This window comes from Aspergillus japonicus, assembly GCF_003184785.1.
Source record: "Aspergillus japonicus CBS 114.51 unplaced genomic scaffold BO86scaffold_63, whole genome shotgun sequence".
In the NCBI taxonomy this organism is placed as follows: domain Eukaryota; kingdom Fungi; phylum Ascomycota; class Eurotiomycetes; order Eurotiales; family Aspergillaceae; genus Aspergillus; species Aspergillus japonicus.
The window spans coordinates 138,745-151,232 of record NW_020291700.1 but is presented as its reverse complement, the minus strand read 5'-3'; the positions used below and the strand labels follow the sequence as shown (position 1 = coordinate 151,232).

The following is a 12,488-nucleotide window of genomic DNA, read 5'->3' as shown; positions in this document are numbered from 1 at the left end:
TCCACAATGCCATATACACACAAACACACAACACATGCAAGAATCACTTCGCCTTACTTACAGATCCCACCAATATTATCTCACTCACACCTTGCCAGAAATTGTCCAACAAAACTAAACACCTGTAGACACACACAAGGAGAACAACCTATGACAAGAAAAGAATGAATGGTAAATCACAAGCTCGCCAGAAAATTCGGCTTCGAAAATATAAGCAGTAAGAAATCTGAACGCCCAAACCGAGCCCTATCCGACTGTCAATTGGTACATAGGAAATTATAGTCGTTGGTAGACCAAAGATCACAAACACAAAGAGATCAGATATCGAAGAGAGGCCACGGTGCCCTCATGGTCGGTTTCTCGCCAGACGAGACAAGCATAGGGTATATCGTCGTCTGAAACTGTCTCCTTGGGGCTTTGTTGACCAGCAGCAGACCCGTGTGTTGACAGGCCATGAGAGCGCAAACAATACCAAGGGAGGGGGAATAATGCGACAATAAAGAAAAAGTAACAGCGCATATGAAGGAAAAGACCGCGGGCGGCCAGGTGACCGAATATTTCAACGCCGCATGTGAGCCCAATCTTTTGTACAATGATGAATATGTTGTGTCGCGCTGAGATTCGTAGGATTCGAGATCTCCAGATCGCGGTATGCAAGGGGTTGACGAAATTGCAAAGAGCCAATTCTAGATCCCAGGCCATCGATTGCGAAGGCCCTCAGACCAGCGCTGATAGAGCACATCTGACAACTGTTTGGTGTGCTCCATCCCCGGCACCTGTTGCCCGGGGAGGTTTGCAAGCTGGGCGGGTTGGAGGCTAGGCTCGGCCACGACGGCGCTCTGGCGGCGCCGGTGGGATTTGAGATGTGGGTTGCTCTGCGCCAAAACCAGTCGCGGCCTCTGTGGGGAATCGGCCGGTGGAGCTGCGGGTGGGACGAGACTGGCCAGCTTCGGGTCACTAACCATCCACCAACACGAGCGTTGTTAGCAACCCAGAAACTTTATTTGACAAGTACTACTGCAGGGGAGGCACGCTTGCTTACCTCTGTAGCTTCTCCGTCGTCGCTCTGAGAATATGATAGAGTCCCTCGGGATCGACCATCTCCAGATCACTCCAGGCCTCCGCCAGTCGTGAGATCGCTTCCCGCTTCTCTTGGTCGCCCGTGGTCCCCAACACTTCCTGGCAGGCGAGCCCGACCGCCTTGCTGTACGCCCGACGCCCCAGTTGCGCTTCCTTGCTGTTCGGCTCGGAAAATAGCGTCTTGGGACTGGCGTTTTCGTCCCCTCCGAACAGGTACTGCGGCGGGTAAGATGCGTCGCTAGGGCTCTTATTGTCCGACACCCGACGGAACTGCCGCACCGTCGACGGGCTGTTGCCGAAACTCATATCCACTCCGAGTGGCTGCTTCACTCCACTCGACCGTCGCTTGGCCCGCCGGATTGATGGACTGTGGTCGGGAGCTTGAGCTCGTCGTACCGCGGTGTTGTTCGTATGCTTTGACGGAGGGCTGGACACGTAAAGATCGTCCATCATGTCGGCGGTTTCGTCGAAAACCCAGTCTTCCTGCGGCTCTGGGTCTGGCTCTGGCCCATTCTCCTCATCGTCTTCGACTTCACGTATAGTCGTCGTAGAAGCTTTCACGGTATCGAAGATCCACCCGTCGTCGTCGTTCAGGTTCCGAATAGTATTCCTGTGCGACAGAAACAGTCAGTACAAGGAGCATGGACAATGGAAATTGGATTTGCATACAGCGACTCCGCATAATATTTAATCTTGTGGGTCACTCCTCGTCCAGCATCAAAATCCTGCTTGCGATGAATCAACTCCTGTAGCGCCTCCGTTTTTCCCGCATTGCGGATAAATTTATGTCGCAGAAGCTCCTTCGCGCTCGGTCTCCGGTCGGGGTCCTTGGTCAAACACTGTGCGATGAAGTCTTTAAAGGTATTGCTGTACTGATCTCCCTGTAGGCGCGGGGCGGGTTCTTTGGGGATAAGGAAGAGCACCTTCATGGGGTGGGTGCTCGCATGAGGCGGCTCGCCGTTGATCATTTCGATCGCCGTAATTCCGAGCGACCAGATGTCCGCCTTATAATCATACCCAGCCTGTTGAATGACTTCGGGGGCCATCCAGAACGGTGTTCCGACGAATGTGTTGCGCTGAGATTTGATGTTGATCAATTGCGCGGCAACTCCGAAATCCGCCAGCTTCACTTTGCCCGTGTGCGACAAAAGTACATTGGCGGCTTTGATGTCGCGGTGGATCTTGCCTTCGCTGTGCAGATAGTCGAGTCCGAGTAGCAATTGTTGGCAAATGATGGCGACGTGTGCTTCGTTGAAGACTCCGGGTTTGAGCTAGGGAGTATTAGCAGAGGGGACGGAGCTAGTCGACTCCTCAGCTGCGGAGATGCTGGGTGGGTTATTACCAGGTCCAGACACGATCCTCCCCCGAGGAATTCCATCACAATCCACAACTTATGTCCTCGTAGAAAACTAGCCTTGTATTGCGTGACGAATGGGCTGGCGCAGGTGGCAAGGACCGAGATCTCCTGCTGGATTTCCTGGATATCGTCTTCACTGGACTCGAGATCGATCTAGAAAGGCCGAAAGTGGTCAATCGGACGATCGGAGAAAGAAAGAGACCAGTCACACGCACATGCTTGATCGCTACGATCTCGCCCGTAGCCTTGTCAATGGCTTTGTATACCGTTCCAAAGCTGCCACCTGTAGCATGCTGGTCAGCCATCATCGGCGCAATCGGCTCAATTGGACGGCAGAGACTTACTGCCCAGCTCTTCCATCATCTGGTAGTGACTCGCCATGTCGTCCTCCATTTTGATCGCGTGCAAGCCGTAGCTGGAGGGCTATCGGCGCAGTTGAAGAATCGGGGAGAGATAGCTCAGAGAAACAAATAGAAAAGAGAAGGGGGAAAGAAGCAAAAAAGAAGAAAAAGAAAAGAGAGGAGAGCTAAAACAGGGCACACAAGGGGGGGGAGCACCCGCACCGCCAGTCAGCTATTTATTTCCTGTCCGGCGAAAGGACGGATGGAGCTGGAGCTGGAGCTGGGAGCAAGGACGAGTGGAACCTGGCCCTGTAGATAGAAGATAGAGAAATGAGGGGGAAAGAAGTGGGAAGATAGCGAGTGCTTCGATAGGATCGATACCTACTAAACTGACTTAACCGTCCCTCTTACCATGAAAGTGCCCCATTCTTTCTACTGGCAGCCGCTTCTCTTCCATGGTACGCGGCAGAGACAACAGGCGGTAGTGCATGGCAACCATGGATCAGCTACCGAGTCACCGCCCCGGGCACCGCTGCACCGCTGCACCGCTGGTATTTCCCGGCCTTGATTGGGTGCCAAATTCCCCGTTTGCGGCTGTTGCCTCAGGCACGCTGCAACCCGCAGTACCCCAGCCCTGCATGGTGCAGGTGATGCAGATGGGGCATGCAGGCCACCAGGTACGCAAAGGTCAGCAGGACTTCATCGGTATGGAGAATTATGATCCAGCAAATTAAATATCCGCATTGGCGTATTTAGTATTTTGCAGATTCCAATGACTATGAGTATAATCCTGCTCCAGCTTTTTCCAACTTCAGACCCCTCTCTGCATCACATTTACAATCCATAGCGTGGTGCCACCGTAGCGTGTCTAGATCTAGATATACTTATACGGGTTCATGATTCCGTTCTGTATCGAACCAGTTAGTTAGTTGTAGTCCAACAGCTCAATGTAAAAAGCTCAACGGGGCATGATAATCCTTACCGGGTCATACAAGTTCTTCAACTGCTTCATCAACTTCACCATCGTCTCATTCTGGCTGTATCCGATAAACTCCTTCTTCGCCAGACCTAGGCCGTGTTCCGCGCTGATGCTACCTTTGCGCTGCTGGATCCACTCATACACCCAAGGCTCGATGGCCTTCTCGACTTCCTTGTTGTACTGCCGCACAGAAATGTTCAAGTGCAGGTTGGAATCACCCATGTGACCATAGCCGACAACGGCCCGAACAGGGAAGGAATCGTCATCACCCACGAAGCCAAGCTTCGTCAAACGCTCCTTGCAGTCCTCAACCAGCTGGTACAGCTCGGACAGAGGAATGGAGACGTCATACTTATAGGTTCCGCCCAGGTGGCTCAAAGCCTCCGTAATACCCTCTCTCCACCGCCAGATCGAGTGAAATTGGGTCTCATCCTGAGCCAAAACACCATCTGCGACAATACCCTCGCCCATGACATGTTCCAAGAAGGTCTCCAGCTTGGCCATGTCGTGTTCAGCGTTGGAACCACTAGTCTCCACCAGACAGTAGAAAGGATACTCGGTCTCGAGGGGATAGTTGTTGCCAGTCGACTCGTGAACCAGCTTCTGAGTGCGCCCATCCATCAATTCGAAAGCGGAAAGGATTTCGGACAGGTGTCCCTTGGCTTCCTGGTAAGCCTTGCGGACCATGTCATAGCTCTCCAGACCGAAATAAGCGACGTTGACGGCCTTGGGGCGAGAAGGACATTGAATAGAGACCTTCGTAATGATGCCAATGGTACCTTCGGCGCCAATGAACAGTTGCTTCAAATCATAGCCAGTGTTGTTCTTGCGCAGGGTCGACATAGCATCCACGACGGTTCCATCTGCCAGCACGGCTTCAACGCCAAGCACAGTACCGTGAAGACTGCCATAGCGGAGCAGACGCAGACCACCGGCGTTGGTGGCAACGTTACCGCCGACATGGCATGAGCCCTTAGCACCCAGGTCCAGCGGGAAAAGGTGGTTCCGCTCGGCCAAGTACTGGTCAGCCACCTCCAGGATGACACCAGAGTCAACCACCAAGACTCCGGAGGCTTCATCGAAGGAGTGGATCTGATTCATGCGAGAGAGGTTGATGACAATCTCGTCGAAGACGGGCACGGAGCCTCCTACCAAACCCGTGTTGCCTCCCTGGGGCACAACGGCCAACTTCTTCTCGTTGCAGTATTGTAACACCTTGCTAACCTCCTCAGTGCTCTGGGGCTTCAGGACCAACTTGGTCTGGCCACGGTACTTGCGCATCCAGTCGCTGTTGAAGGGTTCGATATCATCAGCGCTGTCAGCGGTCACTCCATCGATCACGGCGGACTGTGCGCCCAGCAGCTCCTTGAAGTATTTCACATCCTCGACGGAAATTTCGGCGAACTTCGGATCGCGCTTGAGGTTAGGATAAGCATTGGTGGTGTACTGAATCTCCTTGGTCGCATTGGCGCGGGCGGTAACGGTGAAGGTGCGTGTGGCGGCCAGGGAAGGAGTCTGGACCGCAGCGACAGGGCGGAACAAGCAGCGAGGCTTGGGCACACGAGCCCTTCGCAGAGCGACTGAAATATTCCTAGCACCGGACATGATGTGGGGGCGGGGTGGAAGGTGAGGGTGAGGAGAAAGGCACTGGAAGAGTCAACAGAGCAGCGAGCGGCGAGCGGCGAGCGGCCATCTAAAAAGCCTAACTTACCCCCCGATGGCGGAGATAAAGTCGTCGTCTCGGCTTGGAGTCAGCGGCGCCGAACTGTCTTTCCGTCCCGACGGATGTTGTGGCCTCAGGCAGCACAAAGGTCCGGTCCGCGGGAACCTGAATAGTAATCACTTGCCTCAAGTTGGGTGGTCGATAGAGTTAAGCATGGGTTAGTAGCTTAAACTAAGTACTCTATAAGTTAATTCAACAAAGTATATGCAGTATATGCCCAACAAATGTCAACGATAGAACCACGCGGTCATTCTCCAAGCAGAAGCCACCCCGAGCTCAAGCCAGTCAATATTCAACATTCATTATTCAACAATGTGAACTCTCGTTTTCTTGCCAGGACTGTAACCTTCGTCTTCACATAGTTTTTCTCCTCCAACTCAACTCTCCACTGCATGGATTGACCGGTCCTCAATCAGGATCTGATCGCACCTACCAGGGGCGAGGGGCAACAGCAAGCGACAAGCATCATGGCTGGAAGCCAAACGGTCCTTCTGCAGCGATGCCTGTTGAGGGAAAAGAGCGACAAGCGTCGCCAAGCCCGTTCGTCACTGGACATTGGTGTCATGTCCCTCGTCATCCTCGATCAATAAGCGATACAGTAACAATAATAGTAAATACTGGGTACCTGATCACATCACATTCATCGCGGAGGACAGCTCTCCAGGAATCCACCGCCCATCGACCTTCCTCGACCCTCATCGAAGCAGCGATCCAGCGATCCCTCGATCCAGACCCGACCTCGTCTGGCTTCGGTGTGTCTTTTCGAGCGAAACCACCACGCGGTTCTTGTTACGTCATTACAGGTGCCCCGCAGCCGACCAGAATCTCCTCCTCATCGTCCCAGCGTCTCAAAGCTCGATTCTTCTTCCATCATGTCCTCTTCTGACAACCCCATTGCAAATATGTCTACCTGTGTTCTCGTTACCGGCGCCACTGGCCTTTTGGGCCGCCAGGTCTTCAATACTTTCAAGCACTCCGGATGCCTCGTCGTCGGCCAAGGCTACTCACGAGCCATCCCACCCACGATACAGAAGGCCGACTTGGAAAACCCCGATGCGATCAGAGCTCTCCTTGACGAAGCGAAGTAAGTCTTTCTGCCTGGTTGAAGCTACAATTTGTGCACCACAATCTCTCTGGTGAGATTCAATGCTGATACTGATCTGCTGCAGGCCTCAGATCGTCGTCCACTGTACGTGATGCCAGGCTTGCAAAAGCAACTAATTTGTCCCTCCTTGGATTCTGACCTCTGCAGGTGCCGCCAACCGGTCTCCCGACTTGTGCGACAAGAACCCTGAGCAAGCGCGCCGAGTCAACGTTGACGCCACCCGCGTTCTCGCAGAGGAAACGTCGCGCCGTAGTATCCTGCTCATCTACATCTCGACCGACTACGTCTTCCCCGGCATTGAGGGGGAAGCCCCGTATGAGGCCGATGCGGAGACCAATCCGCCCAACATGTATGGCCGGTTGAAGCGGGATGGTGAGCTGGCAGTACTGGAGGCCACGAAGGAGACTGGTCTCGGGCTGATCCTTCGCGTGCCCGTACTGTACGGAGTGGCCAAGGACAACTCAGAGAGCGCCGTCAACACTTTGGTTGATGCGGTGTACAAGGCGCAAGACGAGACTGCGGGGATCAAGATGGACGACTGGGCACAGCGGTACCCGACCAATACGGAGGACGTCGCTCGGGTGTGCCGTGACATTGTAATCAAGTATATTAAGGAGCGTCGTCGCATTCAAGAGCTGCCCAAGATCTTGCAGTTCTCGTCCGAGGACCGGATGACCAAGTACGAAATCTGTGAAAAGCTAGCGGATGTGCTCGGACTGTCCCTGGTAGGGATGATCAGGAACAAGGAGGGGAATGACCCCAACTCGGCCGTGCAGCGTCCCTACGACGTGCATCTGTCCACTAAGGTGCTGAAGGATCTGGGGATTGAAGTTCGGACTGTGGACTTTGTGGCATGGTGGTAAGTAGACGCCTGGCATGTTTGTGTGTATGTGGCAGCATCTAACACTTTGAATTTACAGGCGAAAGTATCTAGGAGCGTACAAGAAATGATTGGCGGTCCCACACCAAGGAATAAAAATGAAAACTGAGATAGAGAGATGCTGCCGTTGGCGGTGGTAAAAGTCCTTTTGAGGTTGCATCCCAAACGACCGCGATGTCCATGGATTATTGGTTAATCACCGACTAATGGAGAAATAGCTCGCTAATAGCATGCAATATTACGTATTATGTATTATGATGATACAATAAATGTTTGTTAATGTTTGCGTTTGTGTTTGTACTTGTTCTTGTACTTGTACTTGTACTTGTACTTGTGTTTTAGTGTGCTGTCCGGCAATCAGGAGCAAGACGAGCTGGGTTGAATTTGACAGTTTGGGGGTGGCTCAGAAATAGCGCATTTACCGGGGGTCAGACCCGGGCCGGGAAGTAGTCAGTGGTGGTGGCTGAGGCCATGGCATGGCAGTGATCCACTCAGATCTACTCCGTCCGTACTAGCCCATGACTTGGATCGTTTAGATGATAGACAAACAATCCAGAACTATAGAGTCAATCCCAGTGTGGACACAGGACACAAAGCATAATCGTATTTATAGTGGACGGAGATCCCATGTCAAAGGCAGATCCTCTCCTCCATCATTCGAGAAGAACCCTGAGCAGGGGCGATTCCCATCGCTTCAATCCACAGGACTTTCCCTCACAATCTGGGGCAATTGCGGGCAATGCTGGGGCCAAGCCTAGCCTGACCGAAAACAGCCGCTATCTATTTTAGTCTAGACTTTTTTTTTTAATCTTACCGGTAGTTTATCAATTTTTTTATCTTAATTTTCTGGGTCTCAATTTGACTGTCTTTCCCCAGCCGTGATGGAGGATGCTCTTGGGCTCTTGAGATCACACGAACATTTTAATTAATTTAAGATCTCGAGTTCAGGATCACCTGCCAGCCCAATAGGATCTTTATCCTGACCTATAGTAGAATTCTTATTCATCGGAAATTCCAATCCCTTCCCGTCCCTTTGGAGACTTCTTCCCTTTCGTCTTGGCTACTTCAAAGTTCCACCAAACCCTTCCCCCCCTTACGTCGAGCAGGTGGTGGTCAGGAAAAGAAAAGAAAAGAAAAGCAAAATAGAGCACCACCTACAGACGTTTACAGGAGGGGAAATAAGCAAAAAAAAAAAAAAAAAAAAGGAAAGAAAAAGAGAGTACAGTGCAATGGGATAGAAACGGGTTTGTCTGAATGCGGCCCATTTCTTTCTGTCCGTCCGTCTGGGTCTGGCACTGCTTCTTCTTCCAGTCCCTCCACTAAGTTGTCTTTCTTGACTCCGTCCCGCGGTGGAAATTAGGTCCTTTCGTTGCGAGGTCGTTTTGCGCTGCTCTCCACAAAAAGGGCCTGGACAATGCGTTCTTGACGGAATCTAGCATCGTGGTCCCTCAGTTACACTCACCAGCTTCTCTCCTCTACTCTTCTCTTTTCTTCCCTTCCTTCCTTTTTCCTTCCTGCCTGCCCGCCTACATTCATCACATCCTCCTTCTTGAAACTCCCTCCCCTCCTTCTCCCCGCCCCCCCTTTCTGCGTTCTATTTTTTTCTCTGGGAAGAAACAGAATTCTCCTTAGCTCTTCACTCCCCCCCCCCTCTTTACCCCCTCATTGTACGGGGAAGTTTCCAAGTGAAGCCGTGATTGTATCCCTGTGAAACATGTCTGCAACGTTTAGGGGGTGGAGACACGCGAACACTCATTATTTGACCCAAATCCTTCTCCCTTGTGTCGACTGGATCGACCAGTAGACCTTCCTGCCTCCCTTGTGAAGTCCTGTCCTCTTTTCTCAGTGACTGCTGTCAACACGTTGCTGCAACTTGATCACTTCCGGAACCTTAGCGACTGACCCAGCTGCCATCAACAACCCGCAGGCTGCCTGATATCATCGTTATTGCGGCAGTTGGAGCTAAAGCAGCCAAGTGACTTTTGTTCGGCCTTACAGGGAAAAGAAAAGAGAGCTAAAAGATCCATCGCAATCTAAAACCTGTTTCCAAACGCGCGCCATCGGCTACTTGACGCAATTGAGGGTCTTACGCTCTGCGATTTCTCTGTGACCGTGTGACGCCAAAGAGCATGTGCCTGGGCAGCAATTGAGATACTACTACCAGTATATCTACACTTCATAGATCAGCAGCGCAGAGCGGATTTTCTTTCCCTTTTCCCCACACTTCGATCAACTACTTCCACGACTTTTGGCTCTTTCCATTTTCTCTGCCTATAATCGCAGTGGGGCTCTTTCCCAGCCATGGCCATGGAGACACCCGACATGATGTCTGCTGGCCAGCATGCAGCACCCATGAAATTTTCCCGATACCGAAGTGTACGAAAGGCGGCGACCAAACAGCCACCAGCATTACAACCACCGCCAACTGGAACGTCCAAATTCAACCCCCCGCCACCTCCACTTGCTCACCCGCCAATCGCTGCACTTCCGGCCTCGGTGTCGCATGACCATGCCGCCAGCGCCGATGCCGCCGCCGCAAACAATAATAGCAGCACTGCTATTCAAAGAAGCATGTCGCGGTATCGTCGCAGAGTCCCGCCGCCTACGCAGCAGCCCTCGGAGGCTATATCACAGCCTCCTTTGCCCACTTCTGCACCTGCCTATAAATCACAAGTAGCAAGCAATGACACCTCAGTCTCGCAACCTCCGCAGGATCGACCTGAGGAAACAGAGATGGCTCGTATTCGACAAAAGTTAGCTCTAAGACTGGCCACCCGAGAAAAACGGGTCCCCGATGACACCGAAGACGAAGATTCTGAACGCGACAGACATCGACAGAATGCAATGGACCGTCTGACTGGGGGTGAGGATGCACCGACTTCCAACCCCTTTGAGACACCCACACGCGACAAGCCGGCCAAGGAGGTGCGTGAAAAACGCGCAAACGGAGGAAAGGCCGCGAGTCGCCGTACAAGCCGTGAACCCAAGCGACGGTCCCTCAACATTCCGACAGCAAAGGCTACTCAGGTCAAAAGTTCCAAGGGCGTTTCCTCCGCGAGTAGTCCGACCGAAGCTAGTCCTGTCGCCCAATTCCCAGATGCTCCTGTATCCGCCGTGAATGCACGGGAGCGTCGCGTTTTGGTCCAGTATAGAAAAACATCAATGAAAGTCTGCGTCAATCCCTCAACATCCGCGCAAGATATCCTCGCTACTGGCATGAATTACATGGCCAATGGGGAGGATCCTGGGAAATTCATTCTGATGGAATCTTTCGCCGATTTGGGACTAGAGCGGCCGTTGCGACGATACGAATGCGTACGAGATGTGATGAACTCTTGGGCCCACGATGAGCAGAACTCATTGATCATTGTTCCTGCAGCCAGTCTCGATGCCCTTGCTCTGCTCGACGCCCAGAGCGTGTCACTTGGCCAGCCGGCGGAGACGACGTTCTACTTGTATTACTCTCAACGGCCCCGCAAATGGGACAAGCGATATGTTACTCTACGGTCAGATGGACAAATTACCATATCCAAGAAGGAAGGCCAGGAGCAAACCAACGTGTGCCACCTCTCCGACTTCGATATATATTCGCCAACAGCGAGCTCTTTGGCAAACAATGTCAAACCACCGAAGAAGTTTTGTCAAGCCATCAAGAGCCAGCAAAAATCCACAATGTTTCTAACGACCGAGAACTTCGTCCACTACTTCTCCACTAACGACAGAGACATGGCCGACAACTGGCAGAAGGCGGTCCAGACCTGGCGCAGCTGGTACCTGGTCACCATGCTAGGAGCAGGCAAGCCTTCGGAGACGGACAATGCCACATCCTCTGATGAATCGCTAGCAGCTGGGAAGCGGTTTCAGAAGCCTTTATTGAACCCTTTTGAAGAGGCTAGCAATGAGGTCAAGGCGCCTGCAATGCCTCTGGCAGAGCGCACGCAGCCTACAAAGGCCAAGGAATTGTTCTCCCATAAGAAAAGCATCCGCGAGCGTGGACCTCCTCCGACATCATTCCCCAAACTCTTGACTGGGGAAGCTGATCTTGCCGCAGAGTCTTCTGATGAAGCTACTTTCTCAGCCAGTGGTCTCTTAGGGCGGACCTACACCATGCGCCAACGGGCCATGAAAGAGCGTGAAGAGCAAGAAAAGCGTGACAATGAGGACCGCCTCCGTCAGGGCCTCGTGGGCACTATGGGCACTCGCCGTGTCAATACCGGTCCAAACAGCCGGTCCAACACCATGACGTCGACTCACGCGCCAGACTTCAGCGCTGTGAAACGGTCCCAGTCCGTCAAGGCAAAGCCTCTGGTGGATTTGACACCGGTGTATAGCGAACCCCCACAGCATATCCGCAAGGGAAGGGGGGTTACTGTTGACCCGGGCGTCCCCTTGATCGACGCAGCGACCGGCCCTGAAGTCCCAGGAGGCATTCAGATACCGTCGGCTACTACCTGGCGCCGGCCCCCAGTGCCCGCTGAACCGATGTCCGCCGTTGAACCCAGAACTCGGAAACGGTCAAACACCGCGCGGAGTATCAATGGTCAACAACGTTACCACCACACCGCTCCTACCACCCCGATCTCCCCAGTGGATCTCGTTTCCGGCCGTGACGGCCCCTTCATACCCCATAGCCTACTGGCTCGCGCTCAACCGGCGCCCGCACCAGGCCCTCCCGTGGGCCATGGCGTGGCAACTGGAGATCGCAATGCCACCAAACCGATGCTGGATATGTCCCCCGAAAATCCTTTCGCCGAGGGAAGCTTGCTTCGGGGCTTGTAACGGCAACACATCCCACTATCCCACTACCACCCAAATTACGATTTTAACGGCACTTGGGAATCACTTAGCAACGGCGTTAATACCCTTTCGGCTGGGATTTTGTGTAATCACAGCGATCTAGAACGGCATGGCTTGAATCTGCCTCTTTATTGCCTCGTTTACAATATACCTTCTGGATTATAGTCCGAATTCGTGGCATGGGTTGTACTTCTAGTTATATTTGATCTTTATTTGACAATGCTGG

The 12,488-nt window shown here is 52.8% G+C and overlaps 4 protein-coding genes across 4 annotated transcripts; 2 read left to right on the top strand and 2 right to left on the bottom strand.

The window, feature by feature from the left end:
• Positions 1 to 234: 234 nt before the first annotated feature.
• Positions 235 to 870, bottom strand: BO86DRAFT_199290 (uncharacterized protein). Its single transcript, XM_025666739.1, has one exon. It carries the CDS (start codon positions 700 to 702, stop codon positions 301 to 303), a length of 402 nt encoding a protein of 133 aa, XP_025523955.1. The 5' UTR covers positions 703 to 870; the 3' UTR covers positions 235 to 300.
• Positions 871 to 1,038: 168 nt separating this feature from the next.
• BO86DRAFT_421914 (kinase-like protein) lies at positions 1,039 to 5,362 on the bottom strand (the record flags this gene model as incomplete). Its single annotated transcript, XM_025675304.1, has 8 exons — positions 1,039 to 1,690; positions 1,750 to 2,261; positions 2,423 to 2,590; positions 2,653 to 2,720; positions 2,782 to 2,852; positions 3,082 to 3,141; positions 3,771 to 4,483; positions 4,514 to 5,362. 8 exons carry the CDS (start codon positions 5,360 to 5,362, stop codon positions 1,039 to 1,041), a joined length of 3,093 nt encoding a protein of 1,030 aa, XP_025523954.1.
• Positions 5,363 to 6,115: 753 nt separating this feature from the next.
• BO86DRAFT_392135 (dTDP-4-dehydrorhamnose reductase family protein) lies at positions 6,116 to 7,709 on the top strand. Its single transcript, XM_025672743.1, has 4 exons — positions 6,116 to 6,564; positions 6,650 to 6,669; positions 6,733 to 7,444; positions 7,506 to 7,709. The coding sequence occupies exons 1-4, from the start codon at positions 6,353 to 6,355 to the stop codon at positions 7,534 to 7,536; spliced, it is 975 nt and encodes a 324-aa protein (XP_025523953.1). The 5' UTR covers positions 6,116 to 6,352; the 3' UTR covers positions 7,537 to 7,709.
• A 2,057-nt stretch (positions 7,710 to 9,766) lies between these two features.
• Positions 9,767 to 12,244, top strand: BO86DRAFT_321697 (uncharacterized protein; the record flags this gene model as incomplete). The annotated part of the gene is made up of 1 exon (XM_025668356.1): positions 9,767 to 12,244. The coding sequence occupies one exon, from the start codon at positions 9,767 to 9,769 to the stop codon at positions 12,242 to 12,244; it is 2,478 nt and encodes an 825-aa protein (XP_025523952.1).
• Positions 12,245 to 12,488: the final 244 nt, after the last annotated feature.

What these genes read in the sequence shown, in the direction of transcription:
- BO86DRAFT_392135 (XM_025672743.1), top strand. Translation starts at nt 6,353, where the DNA reads ATGTCCTCTTCTGACAACCCCATTGCAAATATGTCTACCTGTGTTCTC. An exon ending in GCTCTCCTTGACGAAGCGAA is followed by an intron (nt 6,565 to 6,649) that starts GTAAGTCTTTCT and finishes GATCTGCTGCAG; the next exon opens with GCCTCAGATCGTCGTCCACT. An exon ending in GTGGACTTTGTGGCATGGTG is followed by an intron (nt 7,445 to 7,505) that starts GTAAGTAGACGC and finishes TTGAATTTACAG; the next exon opens with GCGAAAGTATCTAGGAGCGT.
- BO86DRAFT_199290 (XM_025666739.1), bottom strand. Translation starts at nt 702, where the DNA reads ATGGCCTGGGATCTAGAATTGGCTCTTTGCAATTTCGTCAACCCCTTG.